Here is a 23,569-nt window from a genome sequence, read left to right as displayed (position 1 = left end):
AATGTACTCAACCCAGGGAATCAATGCAGTGGATGAACTGCGGTATGAAGAGCAACGTGGTTGTGTCATAACAATCAGGCCTGCAGCACGGCAGCTCTATCAACCAGCTGAAAGAGGGAACAAACATTAATAATGTGGTCAAAAGATATTCTGCTGTGCTCAGTTTTCATTACATGACTTTATTTGAAGAGACGTGGCATAAAAAATAGGTCACTCTTCATTCAACATTGCTAGAAAAAGTCTTTAAAAGCAAAAAGTTCAAAACAAGAGTTTTCTTTCTCGTAAAAGACAACACTCTGCATGACTAAACACGACCGTGTGAACGTTTTAACTCAGATGAGAATCTCTCTTCTTTTTCTTCTTTGTTGGTTTTACAGTGGGAGTTACAACAGTCGGAGTAAGTGATGGATTCAAGGCTGGATCCAATGCCGGATTCCGGGCTATTAGGTCCAGAATGGTAGCACTGACATCACCTGCTGAATGGGACATGATGAAGGAGAGTGGACACTTGAGACACATACACGTAATTTCATACTCTTACCAGAATTTTCCTCCTCATCGCTGGGTTCTGCATCTGGACTGTGGAGAGAAACCCGGGCCAAGGCTGCCAGCTCAGTTATGAAGCTTTCTTCTGCCTCCTATTGGACATCACAACACAGTGCTAACAGAAAATGCATGTAAAAGCTCACAGGTGTTTACATTTGTACCGCTATTAAATAGTGCAGGCGGTTGGAATGACATGAATTAATAGGATGAGTAACAATATTATCTAAAGTCCAAATGGCTCAAGCATACTAACCAGCAGCTCTCCATTGACCCTTTCTATGGTTTTATCCTGTGCTACTTTCCTCTTCCTCAGGTCCTCACACATCATCTCCTGTTCTAGTTCACACTGCTCCAGCACCCTCCTTTTGTGGAGTTCCACCCTGAGGGACACAGAAACACAACACGAGCTTTTAACTCTATTTATCTAGTGTGTTTTACAGGGAACAAATGGAATCGGACTTATTCCAGAATCAGAAATGTCTTTGATACTGGCTGAACATGTGAGATGGGTGAGAGTGCAAGTCTATGCATCGGTCTGAAACCAGATCATCAGTTAGCCCCAGGATCCTGCCGCCCCCCCAGGTAGCTCTGGCTAATTACTCACATACATGAGACCGTTTCTTCACTGCACCAACAAATGAAGTTGTGTTAGAATCTATGATTCACTGCACAGTGAATTAGCCAATTTGTGCTGCTCTTGGAGTGTATGGTGAGTTATTCCACCCTATATTGTTAACTTACCCATAATGCCATGGGAAAGTGGAGTACAGCCCATAGTCACTAACGAAGCAATATATCCAATCATAAATTATGGTGGCCAACAGAAAAAAAGGCCAAGTGGACAGTTCCATGACTTCATTCTTTCGATGTATTTGTTCATGTTTTACACCAATTGTGATGTTATATTCACTGATACTCAAGTTCAGGTATCCGTGTACCTTTGCTGAAACTCAGCAGAAGTGGGTTTCCTTCCCCAGTTCACCAGCTCTCTCAGCAAGGCTTTGTTCAGCTGGCTGCAACTTTCTTGCTTGTCATTCGCATCTGCAGGGAAGGTTGTCAAGACTTAAGTGAACACATCCTTCTAATATAGATTAATAAAGGATACAAGTAATGGAATTACAAATCTTCAATGATGACTCATGACTAATACATGAAGCCTTCTATGAACACAAGCAGTTGCTTAGCGGGTTTTCCAACACACGAGTTTATAAAATATGTATGTGTGTTATAGTTAAGTGTGCTATGGTCATCTCACCAGCGTTCATATTTGACTGATTTTGCTGTAGTTTTTTGACAATGTCCTGTTGTTGGGAATAATAGCTCTGGACCAGCGCAGTGAGAGAATCTTTGGTCACATACACACTCTCAGATGCGGCCTCTGTCAGGTGGTGCTAGTGAGGAAACAAACATTTTAGTGCTGAAATACTTTGGAGTTTGGAAGACAACCACAATCCAGACACTGGATTCACTCCATACCTTCAAGCCATCATCCTGCTTTGAGCAGGTTTGTGACTCAGTGGATTGTACCTCCATCATCTGCTGGATGGCGTGGCTGAGGGCGTTACCTAGCACCAGCTGAGCATGACCCTGCAGAAGCTCTGTCCCTGTTTCCAGCTCCGACAGGAACTCCTGGTGGAAGCTGTGACCCACCAGCTGACTCTCAGGACCCAGATGCCTCTCTGCCAGACTGGTGCTGCTATTCTGTTATCATTATGACACAAGAACATCTTCAACGGTGCAGTATCCTCATCTTAATTAATGAGAAGGTGAATCACCAGAAGGAAAAACTCTGAATGGATTCTCAGATTCATCACTGTGCAGTCTGACCACCTTAAGAGTTGAGTCCACACTAGACTGGATGGTTGAGGGGTCCCTCAGTAGCAGGGCTCTGAAGTCAGTCTGAGACAGAACCTTCAGCTTGGACAGCCTCATCTCTTTCAGCATGTGCAGGCAGAAGTGTCTGACGATGAAGTGCCGCTGCACTGCCACCAACAGGCGCTCGTGTTTCCTCTCCATCAGCCTCACCACTTGGCTGAGAACAAAGACCAGTATGGAAGGAATGAGAATAGATCCTTCACTTTTGGACTTTTTAAACATGCCAAATGACTAATGTCATTAGAGTTGTAGGTGTTGTCGCACCTGTCGAGTGTGTAGCTCTGCCTGACCACCATGGCGTGAAGGATCTTCATCTGTTGTTCCCTCAGATGTCTGAGGCAGGTGTGGACCAGAGCCATCTCCTCACTACACACCTACACAGAAAATGATGAGACACAGCTGAATAATACAACCTGCAATAAGAGGCAGGAAACTAGAAACTATGTCTACCTGTCGATCTTTATCCAGCTCAGCTCTCATTTCCTCCAGCTGCAGTTTGGTTGTGTTCTCCACCTGCTGCAGCTGTGCCACAATCTCTTGCTCTAGATTGGACCACAACCTCTCACAGTGCTCAGCAGAGATTGAAGACTGGGCAGGAGCCGAGGTGAAAAAGATGTCCTTGGCTAGCTCTCCTAGCTTCTTCGACCAGGTGGTGCGGAGTTTCTGAGGATGAACATTTTTCATATGAATAATAATGGACATGCACACATAATTATGTACAAATTACCTGATACAATATTTGATCTCCTACCATCCAAAGGTTACAGACAGTCTCAGCCACCCTGTTGTCCTGCTGCAGGTCCAAGTCAGAGAGGTGCTGTCTGTGTTTCATCAGCAGCTCCTGGTAGACCTGCAGGAAATGTCCCCTCAGTTCAGGAGTTACAAAAAAACCCACTTTCACTTTTAAGATTTAGAATTTCGAAAATCAATTTTCTATATGTTAGTTAAATGTATCAGTTACATAACTCTGCAACCAGTCATTTGCAATTTGCAGTCATGTTTGTCCAGACTCATAAAATATAATGTATGAGGTCCAAACTTACTTAAAGTATTGAATAAAGAGTGTACTTTCTGGTGAGCTGGGGGGGGGGGGGGGGGCTTTAATATTGACACGTATGATTACAGTAAATGGGGGGCAGTGAACTTCTCTGATATCTGCTGTTTTCCACAGTTTTGGAGTGAGTAACAAACACAGCATCATCCGTCGTCCTCCTGCTGTTGCTGGAAACCTCCCGTAGTCCAGCAGCAGATGATCCTGATCGCACGTAGCAAACTAGGGAGCTAGCAATGTAGCTTGATCCTTGCTCTTGAAGAGCTTTGAATGTGAGGAACAGAGGAAATAATTGTTCTCCAAGTTGTGAAAACTGAGTTTAATATATTTAGCTACTTAAAAAAAAAATACATTAATTCTTCACAGAGAATAAAAAGATGTGTGCACCAGCTTTAGTCCACAGCTAATTTCCATCGGTAATCATTGGGCACACCACACCACAAACACACCACATCACAAACACAAATACAAAAAACTATAAGGTAATTGGACAGTGTTTTATCCCAGTGACAGTAATCAGAGGGGTTAACATAGTCAGAGCATATGTAGCATACTGAACCACACGATCACTTATATGCACCACCTCAGGCTCACTGACTGGCAATGCTGGTTACTCAGGAGGCCTTGTTTAACATCATGGTTGAAACTAAGATAATTTGTTATTTTCTTATACTGACTAGGGAGCCTCTTCCATTCTCTCATAGCTTTGAATGAAAAGGCAGTTTGAGTGAATGCAGATCTGGACTACTGCAGTCCCCTCTTGATGCAGACCTTAGAGCTCTGGTACTCAGGTCAGAGCAGGGCTCACAGCGGGACATCCTGTCTGCGCTCCAGGAATTGGGGAACATTGTCCATGATAGAAGAGACCTGAGCTGAGTCAGCATGTTCCTTAAAACTGCAGAGTTATCAATTACTTGAATTTCTGCACGCACAATTAAAGATGAAGGTACTTTGACAAAGACTTTTCTGACAGTTGTATTTCATCATGGTGAATGTCATGATGCAATTGTTAGTGGTACAAAGCGAATGTTATGCTAAAAGAACTATATCAACCACTTTGCATTTCTTCTGTTTACGTCTAATAAACACTGCCAAATCTCTCACACATAAATGCTTCGACAAGAAAAAGCGCAGTATCTAACCTTGTTTTCTATGCCATAGATAAGAAATTAAAATATCTTGTGCTAGTGTGAACCACTGACTTTACAGTAGCAGCTTAGTAGTAGTAGTAGTAGTAGTACCAGTTTTAATATTACTATATTACAATGTTGTAATCTGATTTGTCAGAGCACTTTATGCAGAAACAGCTTCTTTTAGTTAATGATGAAGTAGCTAAATACAATACAGAAAAGTGTAGAACACGACATAATGACATGCATCGAGAATGGAGTTACTGACCGATGAAAGGAACTATGAAGCCGATGAAGATTGACGCCTCTAATATGAAACCAGCCGTAGCAGAGAAGTGAGTTTCAAAGCAGAAACCGCAAGGTCTCATGACTGCATTATCACACCTCAAAATGAATTAACAGCCAGTTGCTTCACCTACTTATTACGCAACAGTCATCAGCGCTCCTAAGTATTCTGACCTGTGTGAGCTGCTGAAGGTCACTGTGAGTCTGTCTGGTTTCCAGGACGCGGCTCTTCTCCTTGGCCTGGCTCCTCTGAAGCTTCTTTTGCTTGGACTCCAGTTTGCTGCACTTTTCAGTCAGCAGCTCTCTGGTTTTCCTCGCAAAATCTGGAATGTGATCGTTGAACTTTAAGATGAGCCTGACAAGTTGAGGATGAACACAAATAAAGCAGTGCCTAAAGCCGTTGTTAATTGATGTAAGTCGATAAATCACTCCTTTTTTCTTTTTTTTTTCAAATGATTGTTCTTCATCGTCCTGTTCTTCATAGGTGTTTAGCATAAATACAACAGGTAAGTACACACACAAAACGCCTAGCTAGTAATTCCACAGTGGGGGTCAGTGAAATTTAAGTGTTACATTGAAAGATGCTGCTGAACAATTAGAGGTGCAGACATGATATTCAGTGCTGTCCTGAAGGAACCTGGCCTTAATAAAGAAGTTGAACAGGATTCCTATAAATGAGTCTATTTAGAGACAGCAAGTCATTTGAAGTTTGGAAAGTAGGCTGGATATTGTCCACTGCTACCTGCCACCAGTCAACGTATGACAGGATGCTGTACTTTCATGTCCGGTCATTAAGTGAATACACTGACTTGATGAGAACGATACGGGAGATTTAACACATATTTGGATTTTTTTTTAACACACATCATTTCATGTACATTATCACCTTTCTTAAACCAAACTTTGCTTATTTTTTTCTCATGTCTGTGTTGAGTGAAGAGTCCCTGTTAAAGAATGCCACACAGGGGGAAGAATTTTTACCATTTCCTGTTACGTAACTTAACTTAATGCATCATACCCTCGATGCACTGCTGCAGGCCCTCTGTCAGAGTCCCCTGAATGTCTGAAAGGATCTCCTCCATGTGGCTAAAGGTCAAAACATCATCGCTTGTCAGTTGCTCCATTGCCGTCGCCATCAAGCTCTGCCTCAGTGACACCTCTTGCCTTACCAAGGCTGGCTGGGATTGGAGAAGACCCGTCAGCTCCTCCCACCACAACAGCCTCTGGTGGATCCGCTAAGATGTGGAAAAGAGGAACAGTCATAAAGACAACAGCAACATTTTTGTTAACCCACTGATTTCCTCAGATTGTAAGTTGTGCTGCTCACCTTTAAATCTGCTTCTTGTGTTTTCATGAGGTGATTCTCCACTGACAGGAGAGCCTGGATAAGAGAGGCAGTAACACTCTGAGCTTCCTCGGGAGGGAGGATGCTGCTCCTCAGCAGGTGCTGGCACAGTTCCTCCACCTGCCTGCTGAAACTTTTGGACTATAAAGAGGAAGAGACAGACATTGTGAAAACCTGATTTGACTTTCTTTTTTTTTCTGGGCTTTCACCTCACTCTCACCATTTGCAGGTTGCATTCCAAAAGATCCTTCTGAGCTCTTTCAATTTCTTCTAAAGTACAGGGAGCATCGATACTCTTCTCGCTGGCAACATGGCCTTTTGGGAACTGTTTCTTCAGCTCATCCAGTTCCTAAAATGACCAGCATATACTTTCAAATAGATTCAACAATTTCTAGCAAGCAGTCACTTAAACTGCCATAACTGTAGGAAGAAGTTGAGCAAATATGTGCAACAAAGGATAATATAGTTTCCAACAACAAACGTGAAACACATGAAAATATTTGTCTGCACCTTCTGCTGGCTGTGAAGAATGTTCTTGGCCAAATCAGCATCGTTTTTGTCTTTTGGAAAACGACTGCTAAATATCGTTTTCACTATTTGCAGGAAAATCTGAGAAAGAGGGAGAAAAAAATGGGAGTTCATGAGTGAACTTACTTATAATTTTTCACCTTTAGAAACACAGACATGTACGCTCACTGACCACTTCATTACCTACACCTCTAGGATGTCTTATGATCTAAAACGATGCTGTGTTTACATAATCTTGGCGCGGCGATGTGTAACCTCTGGGCAGAAAGTTTCAGGGCATTGAATGTAGCCAGCAGATGTCAAACCCTCCCTTCCTATTTGCCATTTATAGTTTACGGTTCAATTTAACAACTAGAGATAAGAGAAGGGAGCCTCTACGAGAGACTATGAGGGACGATGATGTAACCTACCACATATGAATGCAGACACAATGAAAAGCTAAGCTGTCATCAGCTGTCATGTCCCTTTTTTTTTCTATTGTTTTTTAATGTCATGCTGCTCAGTTGTACCGTACTTTAATTGCCCCTCGGGGATAAATAAAGTCATCTGAATCTGAATCTGAATCAGATACGACGCAAAGGGATCGCAATATTGCACATCACCCAATGGGTCGGTCTCCTACGTGCTCCACATGGACTGTTCGCTTACATGAAATCAGAACTCACTCAAATACTGAACAATAAGGTAAGTCAACTAATCCTGATTAAAAACTCATAATAATATATTTATAATAATAATTCTTTATACAGCACCTCTGATACAGAGATTGCAGCTCAAAGTCAAAATCCTAATAAAACTCAGATAAACTAACCGCTTAGAAATAAGGGGCTGACAGGCCAGAAATATAAAACAAAATCGAATATAAAAGAATATTAAACAACAATAGTAAAAATAAATACAAGGTGGGGAAAAGTAGTAACAATTAGTTAAAAGCAAGAGCACAGAAATAAGTCTCGAGCTTCTTCTTAAAATTATCTGGGACTAGAATGTTTCCGATCACAAAATCTTTACCTTACCTTCAGATTCTGAATTCGTGAGCAGAATCTGTTTGTAGAGATTGGGTTCTATGAAAATACATTTGCAGTTTTCTTGATGTGGTCACAGGGTAATAATTCTACTTTGTAACTGAAGTAATAGTGGGGGGTTGTAGTGGAGTACATTTTAGTGATGTGTTTCTGATTTTCTGCTCCTCTCATTTTGCAAAAATATCAGAACCACCTCTCAATATAACTCAGGCCAGCTGAACACCAAACTACAACCTCGTCATATGGATATGGATAAAATGAAACCTCTCCTACAGTTTTCAGGGAGAAAGGAAGAACTGATGGCAGAGCTGTTGCACACCATTAGACTGTACCATTTACTTCATGTGTGAGAGAAGAACAACAGAAACTCACCTGATATTTTTCCTCCTGCAGTTGAGAGCAAAGCTGTTGCGTGTCCTGCAGAGCCAGACAGTAAAGGCTGATCCTACCTTTAAACCTGCACAGTACCAAACATTTTGAATTATCTATAGGACGGCTATGGTGCATTGTTGCGGTTTTCCGTTCAGAGTTGCCCCTCAGACTGCCCCGGGGCTCCTACCCTGTTTGAGTCAAGGTGTGAGGGTAGTGCGAGACCCTGATGAAACTCTGGTTCTGCAGGCTCTTGGGTACCAGAGAGGAACAGATAAACTGGCTGCTGTCATCGATGTCCTGCTCTTGGCTCAGAGAATCTCCGTCTGTGGAGGAGGACGAGTCCTCATTTGGAGTTACTGGCAACTTGGAGTACTCGTGTAGTGAGGGGTTGGAGGCTCCATCTGCTAAAGGCTGCCAAACACATGGAGGAAATATTTTAATGGCACTTCAGTGGCTGACCTGTCAATTTTTAGAGCAACTTAACCTTTAAAAATTATATATTCACTAGCTTTACATCCATTATCATCAATATCAAGTAATATGTAGAATTCACGCAGCTATTTTTTTGATTCAATCAATGAAACCAGCTGTGAAAAACATTTTAAAGAACTGATTGATACAGGGTCAGGATTAATTTAATGCTTTCTACTTTGAAGCCAGAACACAACAAACAAATATGGTGACAGGAACATTACATTTCATAATATACTTTTTTAGTTCACGTCTTTGTACATAAGATTTCAAGCTTATTCCCGACGTCAATCACATAATGGCTACAACCACGCATTTACATAAACTTACAAAAACTCTGAGTTTACAGCAGCAGCTTCATCATCATCATCATCACCACCATCTTCATCATCACACTCCATCTGACAGCCATAAACTCTGCTGTACATTCCTTTGCGTTAGACCCAACATTTGCATTGTGAAATCATTGATTGAGTCAAACGTTCTACGACGTCTGTTAGTTTATCTACCATGATACACTAAAAACAGAAAACCGTTCCAGTTGAGGCGAATACTTCACACTTCAGATCTGCTGTAATAATTTGGTGCCGTTGGGGGAGACCCTTTCCTGGCAGGTGACCGTAAACAGGTGTGTGTTGGTTACTTTTGTCAGGAGAGGTAGGGAGGGTGGAACAGCTGTGTGGTAAATGTTCTGTTTAATCTGCTGCACCTCTGTTTTGTGTCTGCAAATTTAACAGAACATTTACATCCCTAAACGAAATTCACAGCACTCGAAGACGTGCACCGGATATAACAAGCACTCATTGTGACTGAGAGCGGTAAGAGAAAAACTCTGCAGTATATTAATGATGTGTTTTACAAGCTTTGTCTCGGTCTCACTCACCCTGAGGTAACCTCGGCAGACGGCAGGTTCCAGTGAGCAGAGACACTAAATGGTCACGGTTTTACAAGCGGTGAGAGAGTAACTTTCTGTGAGAACTTCCTCCACCTTCATTTGAACCAGCAAATCTCATTTAATGCCGTTTCATTAACAGTTCTGGATAAAACATGGCCTGTTTTTTACGATTCTTATTTCGAGTTTCACAAAGCCAAAATCTGCCATCTCCGTTGGACACTTGCATCAAATTTTTTCTTTAGGTACTCTGCTATTGCCATGTGTCAACTACAGTCTAGTCTACTCAATACTGGCTAGGATACTGCTGTTATTGTATACAGACATAAAAAGCTTTGATTTTTTCAAATACTTCTAACAGACTTACTCTGTATTTCTGGTTGATGGGGTACACCACCTTTGCTCTGGATGCAAATGCTGCCACATCACTATTCATGGGAGGCTGCTTCTTCTCCTGGTCAATGAGTAAACACATGGTTAATGATACTAGTTAGTTAACATTAAAAATGGGACATTGAAGTACACATAATGCCATTTGGACAGTCAAAATGTTCCAACCAGCACCATGGAAACGACAGTTGATAGCCATTGTCATTTATTTGACACCAATTTAGCAGTATAGGCTTACCTTACAACCCGACTCAATACACTACGACTGTAATCTCGTTTTGTATATGTTAGATTTATTACACTGACATTGGTTGTGCCACTCGGAGCCTCCTTCCTGCTGTTGCTGACACAGTCACTTTGGTTGTTTTCCAGTTCCCCATCATCAGGTTCCAGTAGCCTCCTGGCATTGTAACCCTGGTGGGGGAAAAAAAAGAAAGAGAAAGAAAGAAAGAATATCTTCAGATATTTAATAAGTAGACATGGAAGATGTGGAGAGGAGTTGCACGGTGTGGGTCCTTACTTGTCTCGTCAGAAGTAAAGGCTTGAGACAGAAGACGTACAGAAGAGCAGCGGCTAATATCCCCGACAGCCCTCCACACACCGTAGCCACCGTCAGCAGCCCGGTGTAAATGTGTAACGACTCGGCGAAAGTGACCAACACATCGGTGTCGCATCCCGCTATCAGTTCTGGCTCTGCCATTCGTCCCTGAACGCGTCACACGACCTCGGTAAAACTCCGCATTTTAGCGTGTTATTGGTGCATAATTTAGCAAAATTCATGAGAAAATTCGGTGTGAAGTTCCTGACTTCTGAATGTTTCCTTCTTTTTCTTTTCGTCAGGGTTACTCCCGTGGATAGTTTTCGACTTGCAGCAAAAACTTTTTTTTTAACAAAACTAAGAGCTAGTTGGATGTTTTCATGAGTTGGTAAGCCGTGAAGGCAATAGTTTCAATCTAAAAGTACACGAACTGCTGACGTAAAAATGTGACAATATCGTGCAGGAAAATATTGGAGGAGATACAGAAAAAACTAGGAAACCACAGCTGTGTAATTTAATTGTTATTTGGCATATTTATAAATCATCACGGTTATATCATGAAATAAAGGCGCTTCTGGTATTTTAATCTGGAAAGAAATAGCCGGAAGCACAAAGTGTTCTGATGCGCTTAACAAACGGGGGCGGAGGAGGTACTCGTCACTCCCCGAATCCCAACTTTTGGAAATGATTAATAGTGTCTTTGATGTCCGGTCTTGCCACTGAAAAATAACTAAGTAAGTTGTCATTGCGCGACGAAACCGCGGTCCTACTTGGTATTGCTCATGGAAAAGTTCTGGAAATGTCTGAGTCGCGGATTCCAACTGGACTGCCTCCGAAACAATGCATCGGTTAAGTTAGCTAGCGGCTCTCCTCGGTGAGAGTGGAGCACAAAGTAAAAACGAATGCTTCAAGCATATTTTATCGCGCAGAGAGTCACGATAATATGGTCTTTTTTAGTCAATATTCAAGTGTCGTGTTGGTGTTACGATGTTACCCGCCGTGAAACGCCTGTGGGACCCTGCTGCCACGGCACATTCCGGGATGCGTCCTTGTACCCAACATCACATCATTTCTCGGGGAACCATGGCGTGAGTACAGGCACTGTTACAAGTGACCGGCAGTGTAAGGTGATCTTGAGTTTGTAGATGTGCAATGAATATGCGGCTCTAATATTTCTAACCAGGTTCAGAGGCTTTCTAGGCTCCGTGAACCCCAACATGACAGTGGCGGAACATCCTCAGGCCTGCAGGGACGCGGTATGTCTGCTCGTTTGTGCTTATTTATTCCCAGTTTCAGTCTTTATAACTTTGCTGCTCGATCACTTCTATATAACCTGCCAGGCACATTGGACATATGCGGGCGGACCATGTTTTCAGCAGAAAGGCCCCTCTCTTCATCCTCCTCCTCCGGACCCTGGGGACACTCCTTTTACTCCTCATTCAGCGTCATGTCAGACATATTTCACCTTCGAGGCCGCCGGAGCACACTCACCAGATACAACCCCGGACTCACTCTTCCTCAGGTGTGGCTTTGATTTATTAGGACATGAAATGCAACTAAGCACAATACAATACATGCATGACGGTATATGCAGTTCAATGCAGCGGGTTTTTTTTCAGTCTCATGTGCTTAATAACATTTTACTACCCCGTGTCCACAGTGTGGTTTTGACATAAAAAAAGACATTCTTCCTGGGGTAAAGTGGACATTAAATTTCGTGAAATTACCTCAATAGCTTTTTTTTTTTTATTGCATATCTTTTCTTTAAATTGCACCAAATACCCCTGAAAGTAACTTAACATGCTGCATGCTTCTGCAGGTCCAGAGTTTGGCGCCTCCATCGTCATTCGGGGTCAAATTTCACAAGTGTGCTAAGGTACATCAGCACCATCATTTTATTCCACTCATGCTACTTATATTAGGCCTAATAGATATTGTAGCACAATGAGGGATGATCATGTCAGGATTGACACTTCTGCTCAATCATGTCCCCCCTCCCCCAGGTGAAGCTTGGTGCTGATCCCCCCCAGCTGATATTTTTCCTGCAGATTCACAACATGAGCCCAGTTGGAGGCACTAACCTGTCTCAGGTGGCGATTAGGGACTCCATTTTTGGAATAGTACCTCTAAGAACCGAAGGGAGAGTTGTGGAAAAGGGATACCAAACGTTTGCCATCGATTCGCTATCCGGTAGGTCTGGCGAAGATGTAGAGGAGTTTTAATCCAAACAGCTCTGGTTTTAACTTCTGTTGAGTGAAATGATTTTGTGCCCGTGTTATATTCAAAAGGTGAACATGATGTTGTCTTTGGTTTTTCAGCTGGATCTCAAATTACTGTCAACTACACTGCTCAAATAAAAAGTCATAAGAGTGAAGTCCTGGACCTGCCAGCTTTTCTCACCTTCTCCAACTTATCACAGGTATTTATTTTCGCCTCACATTGTTGAACCAAATAGGGATATTCTTAGAGTATTTAGGACATTCCTAACATGTAAATGGTTGTTTGACCCTGCAGAATGATGTCAGCATGTTCGGTCCATTAAGAACCAATCTAACATTGAGGGTGAATTCCACTGACAGGGTAAGTTGTGTCCACTTGAACATACGCTTGCAAGAATCACACATTTATTGTGTCTGTTGAAATGTGTTGCAGGGAGGGAGGTTGAATAATTTCACTTATTTCTTTTCATGGTTTCAGTTTTGTCAACTATCATTAACTCTTCTAGATTTATCCCAACCATGGTGTGCATTTTGCTGGATTTGTTGGTGGGTTCTTGGTAACTTTGGTGCTGCTGTTGTTGGGGTTTCTGGCCACGAACCTGATTGGTCTCAGGACCAGACTGAGCCTCCTTCAGCAGAGGGTAGGAAGCTGCTTTCAGTCCTTGCAAATGTGTGTGTGTGTGTGTGTGTGTGTGTGTGTGTGTGTGTGTGTGTGTGTGTGTGTTTATGTATGTATATATGTATGTATATACAGTATATAATATACCTCCAGAAAGTGTTGTCCATCATTAACAACACGCCCCGACCCTTGCATGAGACTGGAGTCCCTCAGCAGCTCCTTCAGTAGCAGACTGCTGCACCCTCAGTGCAAGAAGGAGCGGATCCTTCCTCCCATCAGCTGTCAGGCTTTTCAACAGGAAAACACCTCCTCTGTCCATTTCCCCTCCGTCAGGATGCTACTGTTCACTGCAAATTATATATTGACTCTATTAGTCCTTTTATCTGAGCACTGAGCTTTGTTTTGCAATATTTCATCTGTACTGTCATCCATATAAATGTGATGCAAAATTGCCAGTTGTGCATATACTTATCCTGTTTAATTTTCTACTCTTTGTATATTTGTTCAACTTGTGTGTTTATCTTATTTAAGTCCTTGGACTACTTCCTGTCTTTTTCCCTCCATGTTGCTGTAACAAGAGAATTTCCCGATTACAGGATGAATAACGTTTATCTTATCTTATCTTAACTTAACTTGTAGAACTAGTCTAAATGGATTGGATATGCCCCAGTTTAACTGCACATGGTTTTAATAGGGCGCTGTATTTTCTTACCTCAGAGAAACCGGGGGGATTCAGACCCAGAGTACGCAGACTGTGACATGAGTGAGACAGTGAAAGAGGAGGCAGCATTTGAAGATAAGATTGTCGACATCATGGTGCTGGAAGATCCCCAGAACATGAACCAGGCTTTGGAGAAGTAAGTAGATCTGTCAGTTTCATTCCTTATGTGTTCAGTATCCAAATGGAATAATAATTTAAAAATCTCTACCAAGACCTCAGTTTATGTCAGAGCGAGTGGGTGTTAGAGAAACGACTACCATTAAGGGGTGTCCTACGTTGCCAAATCCACCTCAGACAATCTATGTTTATTTCCGTCCATTCATTTTGACCTCTTATCCTGTTAAGGGTCGGGGGGGGGGGGGGGGCTGGAGCCTATCCCAGCAGCCTTTGAGCGAGAGGCGGGGTTCACCCTGGACAGGTCTCCAGTCCATCACAGGACCAACACATAGAGACAGACAACCATTCACACTCACAGTCACACCTACGGTCAATTTAGAGTATCAATCAGCCTCGTCCTCTCTTGATGTCTTTGGACTGTGGGAGGAAGCTGGAGTACCAGAGAGAACCCACACAGGAACAGGGAGAACATGGAGACTCCACACAGAAAGATCCTGTGATGGAGCCGAGGCTAACGACTGCACCAACGTGCCGCCCCCGCTATGTTTATTTATCTCTGAAAAATACATGCAAAATCCCAAGTTTTTTCTTGATACATAACTCAACATATTGTCCCTGTTAGCCTGGAAATGTCCACACTGCTGCATGCCACCAACAACCTAGAGGCCACCCGGATTCAGATCTACAAGGACATGATATCTATCATGTTGGCTGGCCTTCAGTCCCACAGCAACACCAGCGCCCAGGCCCAGCAGAGGCTGCTTAGCGTGCTCCACGGACAGCTGCTGGGCATGGAGGGTCGGCTGAAAGAGGAGCGAGGGGCCCGCATGTCTGCCCTTGCAGGTCAGTGTAACCTGGAGACCCGTGAAGAGATGGAAGCGGAGCACTGCAGGCAAGCCGCAGAGAAGACCCAGGCAGAGCTCCTGTGTCAGCATGCAGATCAACAGGTAATGATGGTGCAGACATTTGCTTTTTTTATTATTATTTATTTATAGCATCCGACAGAGGAGTTGAGCTCCGTTACTGAGCCTAAGTTTAGGACCAGAGACCAGCTAGTACGGCTGTAGATGCTTCTCTTTTTTGTGTTTCTCATACAACCAAAGATTGTTCTAGAACGTTGTAGACAATCAAAGATTTACATTTCTTTCTATTGTATGTTGAAACATTCTCATCTTCGAGTGAAAAACAAACCAAAGCTGCATCACACCCCTTTTCTATCACACAGTCTCCTGACAGTTCTAGTGGGCGGACTTCTGTTGGTTTTGTGGTCCTTGATACATGTGGCCACAGAGTAACTCCACATTTCCATATCACTAGGAGCTCCTCCAGTGCAGTGTCCTCCTGGAGAAGCTGCACAAGCTGAGCCAGAGTCAGCTCCAGCGCATCCTGTTGGTCCGACATGAAGTGGCCTCAGCGAAGGTCCAGAGGCATATCATCGAGTGGCGTCGGGTGGAGCTCCACAAGATTTTCTCTGAGGAACTGGAGGAGGCCACAAAGATGGGCGAGTTGGAGAAGAGCTCAGCCAAGTGTTTACAGCACAGATACTTTGAGTGTCAGGTGAGCAAAACATGCAGATGTTTCGATTCGTAGCTTGGTGGGATGGGCCACTTGAGTTCGCTGTACGTGAAATAGATGCAGGGTCCTATGAGATCAACGTTTTTAATTTTAATTTGTTCTGCTTTTTATTATTTAAGTATTTTTGTCATTAACAGGAGTGTCATGGATGATTATTTTATGAATTATATTTTTTTCCCAAGTGAATATAATTTGAAAAAAACAAAAACACACACCATCCCTGCTCTGACATATAAATGCATTATGATTTGTTTTTTTTGTTTTTTTCCCTCCGTACCTCTGCTACCTTCTACACCACAGGTTGCTAAGGAACTGTCATAACTGCATAACATACTTTTTAAGTAGGTGTTTTTCTAGTTGCTCTTGGAATGAACTTAACATCGTTGACATATTACGATAACATTTTGATTGTTTCTCTTTTCAGCAATATGTATTTGTGGTGATTGGCCTGCATAGGAGGGCGATATTGTACTGAAACAAATCTTGTGGCACTCCTCTGTCTATCCAGGATCAACTGGAGGAAGTACTGGATGTTGTCTTGGCCAATCAGCGCTACATGCTTGCTGAACGCCACGCCCAGAGGAAGTTCCTGGTGCACAGTCTCCACAGCCTCAACAGTCTCATCTCTGACACCTTCACCAGCACCTCCAGCAATTTAGACAGCTGGTTTGCTCACGTCAGAAGGTTCAAAGCATTGTGTTATGATATTTTTCAGTTAGTTTCACTGTTACTTTACACTGCTGTAAGGAAAATAACTGACAAGCTGTTGTCTTGTCCACTAGAGGGAGCACAGTGTCTGCTGAACAGATAGAGCAGCTCCAGGAGAAGGCCCAGACAGAACTGGTGATGGTGAGGCAGAGACTGGATGAGGCTCTAAACCAAGAGAGGAGAGCTATGCGATGTGGGCTGATTAAGAAGAGGAGGGAGCTCATCTCAGACTTGGTGAGGGGTGTATTTAAGTTTGGACCATATAACACCTGCAGTACAGTGTAAATTCTGCTCCCAATCAGTACGGCAACATAAGCAAACACAACTTCCTACTCTGTCCAGCTCAGGGTCCACAAGCAGAGACAGAAGGATCTGTCTGGTCTGTCCAAGGACCGGGAAGGAATGACGGACGTGGTCCAACACCTACACTGCTGGCAGAACTTACTGACAGCTCACAGCTTGGAGCTGGCAGAACTCATTAACAACCTGGATGAGGAAGCTGCTGCTGACATCCGCAAGGTACTGCACTCACAGGACATTAAAGAGCAAATAGGACTCTTGAAGTCACAAAGGTATTTCTTTAACCTCTTTATTACTTCTGTGTGACTCCAGATCACAGAAAGAGCCATTTAATTGGATGCTTCTGGTGACCCTGGCCACCAACTACCAACAACAGTAAAACTGTCCAGAAATGTACATTTAAAAAGACTCAAGCACATCGTCCAGTTGAATCCTCATCTCCTCCATCCAGTCTTATGCTCAGTAACCAAAAAACACTTTGATTTGAGCTGAAAACAAACAAACTATAACCCCTCTTGTTTTGGTCGTGAACGAGAGCAGACCAGCACAAATGAGCTAGTCCAGTGAATTCTGTGCTACTGTGAATGAGTGTGGAAGAGGAGGGGTTACGTTTTTTTGTTTGTACTTCAAATCAAAGTGCGACTGGATTACTGAGCATATGACTGGATAAAAAAGACATTGATTATACAGGAGGATGTGTTTGAGAGTTTTTAAACAGACCGTTAAGCTGTTGTTAGGAGTCGGTGAGGCACCATTAGCTTCAAGCTAAATGTAAGTGACTGGCTCTTTCTGCACTCTTAGACAACGAGGAAGTGATGCAGTAGTGAAAAAAAAAATAATTTTTGTGAGTTGAAGTCATCCGGTGGTGAGCATATTTTGGATGAAATGTCACTTTAAGATTTGTGGTCCAGTCACCTTGATGAAAACTTAAAACCCACATAAGGGTTGAGTTTTATTTCACTCGCTGTCTTCTTCCTCTGACACTTGTAAAGGTGACCATGCGTGTGATCCAAAGTGCCATCGCAGAGGTCAAAGCCATCCAGCCCTCAGCAGCACAGACCCTGCTCACACTCCTGCCTCCAGGGCTGCAGCGTTCCCTGCTACAAGGGGAACCAGAGGCAGGACCTGGACAGAGCTCTCTCCTGCAGGGCCAAGAGAGGCTGCACCAGGAAGGCAAGGCAGCCCTTCGCACCCTCAGCTGCACCAGGGAAACCCTGCAGGATGCCATGCAGAGAGAGCTGCAGGAGCAGAGGGAGCTGAGGGCTCACTGTCGGACTTTCTTCAGGTCAGTGATACTGTCTTGTAACTCTGGTGACTCCCTGCCTGTGTGTGTGTGTGTGTGTGTGTGTGTGTGTGTGTGTGTGTGTGTGTGTGTGTGTGTGAGAGACAGAGCTGCTTGCTGCCACCACACACCAGCCCTGTCTTTTTCCATTGAGTTTGCCTTGATAATGGCCATCAATAAAATCATTTTTTTTTCCATTTCATTATAAATTGCGGTCTGAAAGGGAAATTTTGTAACCAGAGAAGAGTCATGTGGTTTTTATTTACTGTCACTAAAAGAGGACGAGAGAGAGAGAGAGAGAGAGCACGCGCGAGCAGTGGCACATACTGCCCTTCAACTGATGTTCAGATGGATGTAGACATGGAGGGTTTAGTGGTGCTGGTTTCATGCTCAACTAACCACATGCATTTTCACCATGCATTTTTGATGAGAACCGGCGTCCTCTTACAGTGAGACTGAAGAGGCTTCAGCAATACACACACTCTCCTCACACAGGCTGTTATCCGTCAGTCTTATTTGTCTGTTTTGCGCTCAGGTGTCTGTGCTCGTCCCAGCTGACGCTGTCTGAAGACGAGAGGCTGAGGATGAAGCTGGAGTTCCAGAAGTGTCTGTCTGTGATGGATCACTGCCTGGTGCTGCCCCACGCAATCTCACGAGCTAAACTCCACACTGCCTTGGCCGCTTGGAGAAAGGACAGCGAGCAACAGATGGTGAACACATCGCACTTTTATTGAAATGAGCTTTTATGTACTCTCGGTAACTGCTCATGAAAGTTCGAAGTATTCCTTTCCCTGGTTTTCGTATGAGTTTTCCAACGTTCTATATTTGATGTCAAGACATTCTGTTTTAAATTTCCTCGCCGTATAGTTCTGAATGTAATTTAAAAGGAAGAGCCCACATGAATTAAACTACAGCAGGAGATAATGGCACATTTAATGTTTTCTCAAATGAGAGACGGTGAATGGTGACCACAAGTGCAAACCACACTGCAATCAGCCTCAATTGTCTGGCAGCTGGATGAGTGTGCGCACAGAGTGGTTTCATTTCTAATCACATCACAACAGCATGCCTGAAGTCATTTCGAAACCACCCGATGGACATTATGTTTTTTGCAGATGAATCCGCAATCCAAGGGGAAATCCAGCGAGGCCAGTCAGAAAACAGACGCATGTGACCTGGGTGTTTTCCAGAAAAAGCTCAAAGACAGGATTCAACTGTTTGAGAAGGAGAAGGAGATTGAGAGCAGCATTCTAAACAAGGTAAAGGAGGAAGAAGTTCAGTTGATCACGACATGTTGTAGATGACTTTCTCTGCAACTGAGGTGCATGCGTTCCTAATTTCTCAGGTGCTGGAGGAGATGGGGAGGGAGCGAGAGGATGATTTGCGCTCTCAGGCAGACAGCCTGGCGATGCAGATGGCTGCCATTCACTACCAGAAGGCTGAGAGGAGGACCAAGGTCTTGCAGACCTCCAGAGCCATGCTCACTTTGCACAACCTGTTGATTTATCACCTCAGGGAGAAGAAGAGCCTGCAGAGACAAGACATGGCCCAAAGTATACAGAGTTACTGCTCGGTAGGAGCTGCTGAGCTTCAAGTGTTGCTCTGTTGAGACACATAATTCGCTTCAAACTGTCTTGTTATTCAAGCGTGAGTACGACTCTCTGCTGCAGGGCCTCGAGGAAGCTGAAAACCAGCTTCAGGCGGAGATGGGAGAGCTGGACGGCGTGGAAAACATGGCTCAGCCCCGACTCAAGTCCACCCTCACACACAGAGAAGACTCTGAGGGAGAGGAGGTCAGTGAGGAGGAGAGAATGTTCCAGCTGCAGCAGGATGGCCGAATGTCGTCCATCCTCCACGAGGCTCTTTACAAGTGTGATCATGTCTTCACACTGGTGGCTGAGAGGTGGGCCTTTGTGTCAGTTCTGTCTCCAGAGCAGGAATGAATGGAGGTTCACACTGGCCTTTTAAATGTTACCATGTTGAAACTGCTTTTAGGTCTCAAGAGCTGACTGCCAACAATCAGGCCATGGAAGACTTGAAAGAACAAATGGAGCTGAAGAGATTTTATGCCAACTGTGACCAGGTCTAATCGAGAATTTTCCAGTTATACTTCCTATAATCGCATTAATGTCATGGAAAGTGCAGTGTCATCCTATCTGTAGTTCTGTGTGCACGCAAGCACAAGTATATTAGTCCTTGACGTACATTACGCTGATTTCCTGCTTCATTCTGTATGGTGTCTCCTCCTCATCTCAGGACCTGGGGTTTGCGTCTCAGCTGGTTAAACAGAGTCGGGTATCGGTTGAGGTTCTCCTGGAGGCCCTGCGTCTTCTCCTCCCAACAATGCCCGAAAGTGAACTTCTCTCCATCACGGATGCCCTCTGCCCCAAACAGCAGCCCGTTTCATCGACTGCTGAGCAGGAGCATGTGGGGTAAGCGCCGCAGTCACTGTCTGACTACCACGTACAGAGAAGGGTTGGATTATTCAGTTTCATTTAATTCAAATAACTTTAGTTTTCCCCAAGGGGCAATTGAAAAAGGGATAAAGTAGCTTCAAGATAGACAAATTCTCCATCTATAGACACAAAATCAGCACACACAAACATACAACATTCCAAAATGAAACACGTGAATAATTTAACGTGAAAATGTTTGAATCATCATACTTTTAGTGTTATTACAAATGCACGTTTCCTCTGAATTCATTTTCTATTTATAGCCACATCCGAGCCCTGAACTGAAGACAGAAACACACAAATCCTCTGAGAGAAACATGAACACTTTAGATTCTTGATTGCGGTTACCTGCGTGCCAGGGACCGTGTCACAGTGGACGGCCGTTCATCTCTGTCGGGTTTAGAAGAGGATTTACTTGGATGTAAATGACAACAGGGTTTTGTTTAATACTTTACAATCGTGGTCGTAGTTGTAGTTTTACTTGGCATTAGGTCGTATTCGTGCCATTTGACCTTTAAAATTGCATGTACTGTTGCAAACTCCAAAAACTGTGAGAAAACTGTAAAAAAAAAAAAAGATAAATCTCTTAAAAAAAAAAAAAAAAACGAAGGGGAAAAAAAGGAAATTCCCAAGCAAGCAGCCAAAGGAAAGCAATTCAAGGTCTGTGGTTGAAGAGAGCAGTTTAGTGAAGTCATCGAGAAAATAAAGCTGGCAGAAACGGCCAAGCATTGTCTGAAACTTCAATAAAGAACCGTCAGAGCACGGGTGTGCTTCCCCAGCCAAGATGAAGATGGTTTCACTTGTCATTTAATCACATCTGGCCCCTGCTGAGTTTGGCTCCCAGTACTGGTGAATTATGTCTCATGCATGAGGTCTCCTTAGATTGGAGCTGAACGAGAGGTGAAAGAAGGAAAGATGCGTTTCTCTTCTCTTGCTCGTGTGCTTCTGCTCAGCCATTCCTGTAGAGGGCCGTTCTCTTAGCACTTCAGATGATTGCAGACACAAATGAACTAGTTTTCTAGTCGATGTTGAATGGACTGACTGGGCTGGATCTAATGGCCAACAAATACAGCGCCCGTTTGTTTTATCTCTTAAGGTGGACACGCACTAAACAACCGAGTTGTTCAATTCAAATCCCACTACAAAAGCAGATCACTTGCGATGTAACACCAAAAAAAAAAATGGCTCAAGCTGCACAGCCTCTGGATTAAAGCTCTGGGGAAGATGTTTACACCTTGAAGAAGACGTTGAACGAGCTGTTGAGGTCTTGATGGGGAGAGAAGGACACGTCAATCGGGCCTCCATGTCTGCTCTGATGTGGCGTTTTTCACTAACACGAATTGACAGAGGCCAACCAGTCTATCTGACGTCCATACAGATGGTGGTCAGGAGCAGCTGGGAGGAAATAAACGCCCGATACAGCTGAAATTCGGGCTGACGGCAAATCGCACAGCTCAAAAATTGGATCTGACACCCGCTCAAATCCTTAAGTGTACGCGCAGCATTACCTGCCCACATCAGTCAGCTGCATATTTGAACAAGGTAGTGATTACATTTAACTGAAGCACGAGGGGCTGTTTTTTTTTTTTTTTTTGCAGCTTTATGTTTCTGGGCCTTTCTTAAAATTAGAAGTCAAGGTTTTCAGTCTGTCTATGGATTTGCAGGTTTGTCATACAAAACATGGAAAAGGGAACAAACCTCTTTGTGTGGAAACTGGAAATAAAAAATCGAGGCCACCGTCTCCTACAGAGGTTCGAGTCGCAGGCTTCATAATCTTGATAAAATGTCGTTGAGCAGGTGCTCCGTGGGGTCCGATCGAGGCCTCCCCGTCAAACTGCGGGAAGACGTGGTGCACCAAAGCATCCTAAATACACCGAGCTGCTCTACGGAAGGAGAGAGGTGAGTTCAGCACATTCCTTTGTTTCACTACCAGATGCCACATCACGACTTCATGTCTCACCATCATGGAGACGAAGTCGTATCAATGTCACAGCCAAGTCTGTTACTGAAGTGAAATATGCCTTTCATCGTGAAACTGACCACATGCACACAAATACTGCCGCCTCACTAACAACAGCTCCTTTGTCCTCCAAATCGCCCAGACTCCAGGAGAAGAGGCAAAGCCTGATGGAAAAACTGCTTCCCAGATCCCGTCTCCCTGTTCCAAGAGATGTTGCACCACAGCTGGTTGAAGAGAAAGCAAAGGAGGAGAGTTTTACCAAAGCCCGACAGCCTGTTTATCTATCAGCCGTGACTGAAAACACTGTTAGACAGCAGCACAGCCACACTACCCCTGGAGGGGTGATGGAGGCAGTGAATGAAACATTACACCCCTCAGCGGTGGAAGCCGTGATGTCAGCCTCTGCCAGCATGGACTTGGTCAGCCAGGCGACCGGAGAAAGGCTGTTTGTGTTTCGGGATCCACCTGAATCACTGAACAGTGTTTGTTCAACCAAGACAAGAAGGAAGAGGAATTTCCTCAACCTGAAGAAATGTTCAGTGGCTCCAACACATTTACCTTGAGATGTACAAACATTTACGTTTTCCTGCCTCCACGACGACCGTCAACACCCCAAATAAAAAGAAGAAACACAGCTATGCTGTAAAGAAAATCCTGTGCTTTTATGTAGCATTCAGCTTTGTTTTTAAGTAAAGGCAGCTGACTTTAACTGTTTCCAGAATGATTTCTTTGCACTCGAGCTTCAACTGGTCGTAAACAGTATGATTTACAACATCGCACAGATGGTCCGGGTGCTGTTTTTATGAAATGGGGCAGTAGTCCACTGAGATACCGACATGTTTTGAAATCCTGATTAATGAATTGTAGTTTTGTTTTTTGTTTTTTTAAATATCTGGGTGATAGAGCAAAAGATGAAGCACAGCAAATGTTCTGCTGAGTTCATTTTATTGCACGTTGGGGCCCCATCGGAGGGTTTGTGGTTTGGTGCAGCCCTCGCCTCTCTTCACTCCACATGTGCAAATATACTCCTGTTCAAATTCAAAATACACACGAACCTCACACTTTCCCTTCAAGTTCGACTTTCTTGTGTGTGACTCATAGAAGTTCCATTTCCACAGATAATAATGGAGGCTGATTCTTAATTCTCACTTTACAAATCATCCC

General features: G+C 43.7%; 2 protein-coding genes across 7 annotated transcripts; one reads left to right on the top strand and one right to left on the bottom strand.

Annotated features, from left to right (window-relative positions):
• Window positions 1–181: 181 nt before the first annotated feature.
• evc (EvC ciliary complex subunit 1) lies at window positions 182–10,813 on the bottom strand. 4 transcript variants are annotated; one of them, XM_086198819.1, is made up of 20 exons: window positions 10,431–10,813; window positions 10,211–10,324; window positions 9,888–9,974; window positions 8,345–8,568; window positions 8,158–8,242; window positions 6,743–6,841; window positions 6,453–6,581; window positions 6,215–6,373; window positions 5,906–6,122; window positions 5,062–5,210; window positions 3,173–3,271; window positions 2,872–3,084; window positions 2,686–2,795; window positions 2,377–2,578; window positions 2,023–2,247; window positions 1,802–1,937; window positions 1,485–1,587; window positions 800–926; window positions 542–638; window positions 182–476 (listed from the first exon to the last, which is right to left on the bottom strand). In XM_086198819.1, the coding sequence occupies exons 1-20, from the start codon at window positions 10,608–10,610 to the stop codon at window positions 328–330; spliced, it is 2,904 nt and encodes a 967-aa protein (XP_086054945.1). In that variant the 5' UTR covers window positions 10,611–10,813; the 3' UTR covers window positions 182–327. The 4 variants fall into 4 exon arrangements, with proteins under 4 accessions (XP_086054945.1, XP_086054946.1, XP_086054947.1 ...); XM_086198820.1 differs by having other exon boundaries at window positions 182–473; XM_086198821.1 differs by having other exon boundaries at window positions 10,217–10,324.
• A 251-nt stretch (window positions 10,814–11,064) lies between these two features.
• LOC147267771 (limbin-like) lies at window positions 11,065–23,501 on the top strand. 3 transcript variants are annotated; one of them, XM_086198816.1, is made up of 24 exons: window positions 11,065–11,322; window positions 11,406–11,536; window positions 11,632–11,704; window positions 11,789–11,970; window positions 12,268–12,324; window positions 12,452–12,638; window positions 12,767–12,867; window positions 12,963–13,028; window positions 13,174–13,308; window positions 14,004–14,143; window positions 14,747–15,071; window positions 15,442–15,681; window positions 16,208–16,383; window positions 16,482–16,641; window positions 16,750–16,926; window positions 17,700–17,992; window positions 18,525–18,699; window positions 19,105–19,248; window positions 19,335–19,562; window positions 19,660–19,892; window positions 19,985–20,072; window positions 20,246–20,421; window positions 22,243–22,344; window positions 22,548–23,497. In XM_086198816.1, the coding sequence occupies exons 4-24, from the start codon at window positions 11,815–11,817 to the stop codon at window positions 22,966–22,968; spliced, it is 3,780 nt and encodes a 1,259-aa protein (XP_086054942.1). In that variant the 5' UTR covers window positions 11,065–11,322; window positions 11,406–11,536; window positions 11,632–11,704; window positions 11,789–11,814; the 3' UTR covers window positions 22,969–23,497. The 3 variants fall into 3 exon arrangements, with proteins under 3 accessions (XP_086054942.1, XP_086054941.1, XP_086054943.1); XM_086198817.1 differs by having other exon boundaries at window positions 11,115–11,182; XM_086198815.1 differs by having other exon boundaries at window positions 11,065–11,536; window positions 22,548–23,501.
• Window positions 23,502–23,569: the final 68 nt, after the last annotated feature.

The sequence above is a fragment of the Aulostomus chinensis genome, chromosome 3, assembly GCF_037954235.1.
Source record: "Aulostomus chinensis isolate RoL2024-O1b breed Wild chromosome 3, RoL_Achi_v1.0, whole genome shotgun sequence".
Classification (NCBI taxonomy): domain Eukaryota; kingdom Metazoa; phylum Chordata; class Actinopteri; order Syngnathiformes; family Aulostomidae; genus Aulostomus; species Aulostomus chinensis.
The sequence above is the reverse complement of the archived record's forward strand: the minus strand, read 5'-3'. Positions and strand labels throughout refer to the sequence as shown.

What these genes read in the sequence shown, in the direction of transcription:
- evc (XM_086198819.1), bottom strand. Translation starts at nt 10,610, where the DNA reads ATGGCAGAGCCAGAACTGATAGCGGGATGCGACACCGATGTGTTGGTC. An exon ending in TGCAGGAGGAAAAATATCAG is followed by an intron (nt 6,842 to 8,157) that starts GTGAGTTTCTGT and finishes CCTCTTTCTCAG; the next exon opens with ATTTTCCTGCAAATAGTGAA. An exon ending in AGCAGGATGATGGCTTGAAG is followed by an intron (nt 1,938 to 2,022) that starts GTATGGAGTGAA and finishes TTTCCTCACTAG; the next exon opens with CACCACCTGACAGAGGCCGC.
- LOC147267771 (XM_086198815.1), top strand. Translation starts at nt 11,351, where the DNA reads ATGCTTCAAGCATATTTTATCGCGCAGAGAGTCACGATAATATGGTCT. An exon ending in ATGAACCAGGCTTTGGAGAA is followed by an intron (nt 14,144 to 14,746) that starts GTAAGTAGATCT and finishes TGTCCCTGTTAG; the next exon opens with CCTGGAAATGTCCACACTGC. An exon ending in ACAGATACTTTGAGTGTCAG is followed by an intron (nt 15,682 to 16,207) that starts GTGAGCAAAACA and finishes CTGTCTATCCAG; the next exon opens with GATCAACTGGAGGAAGTACT.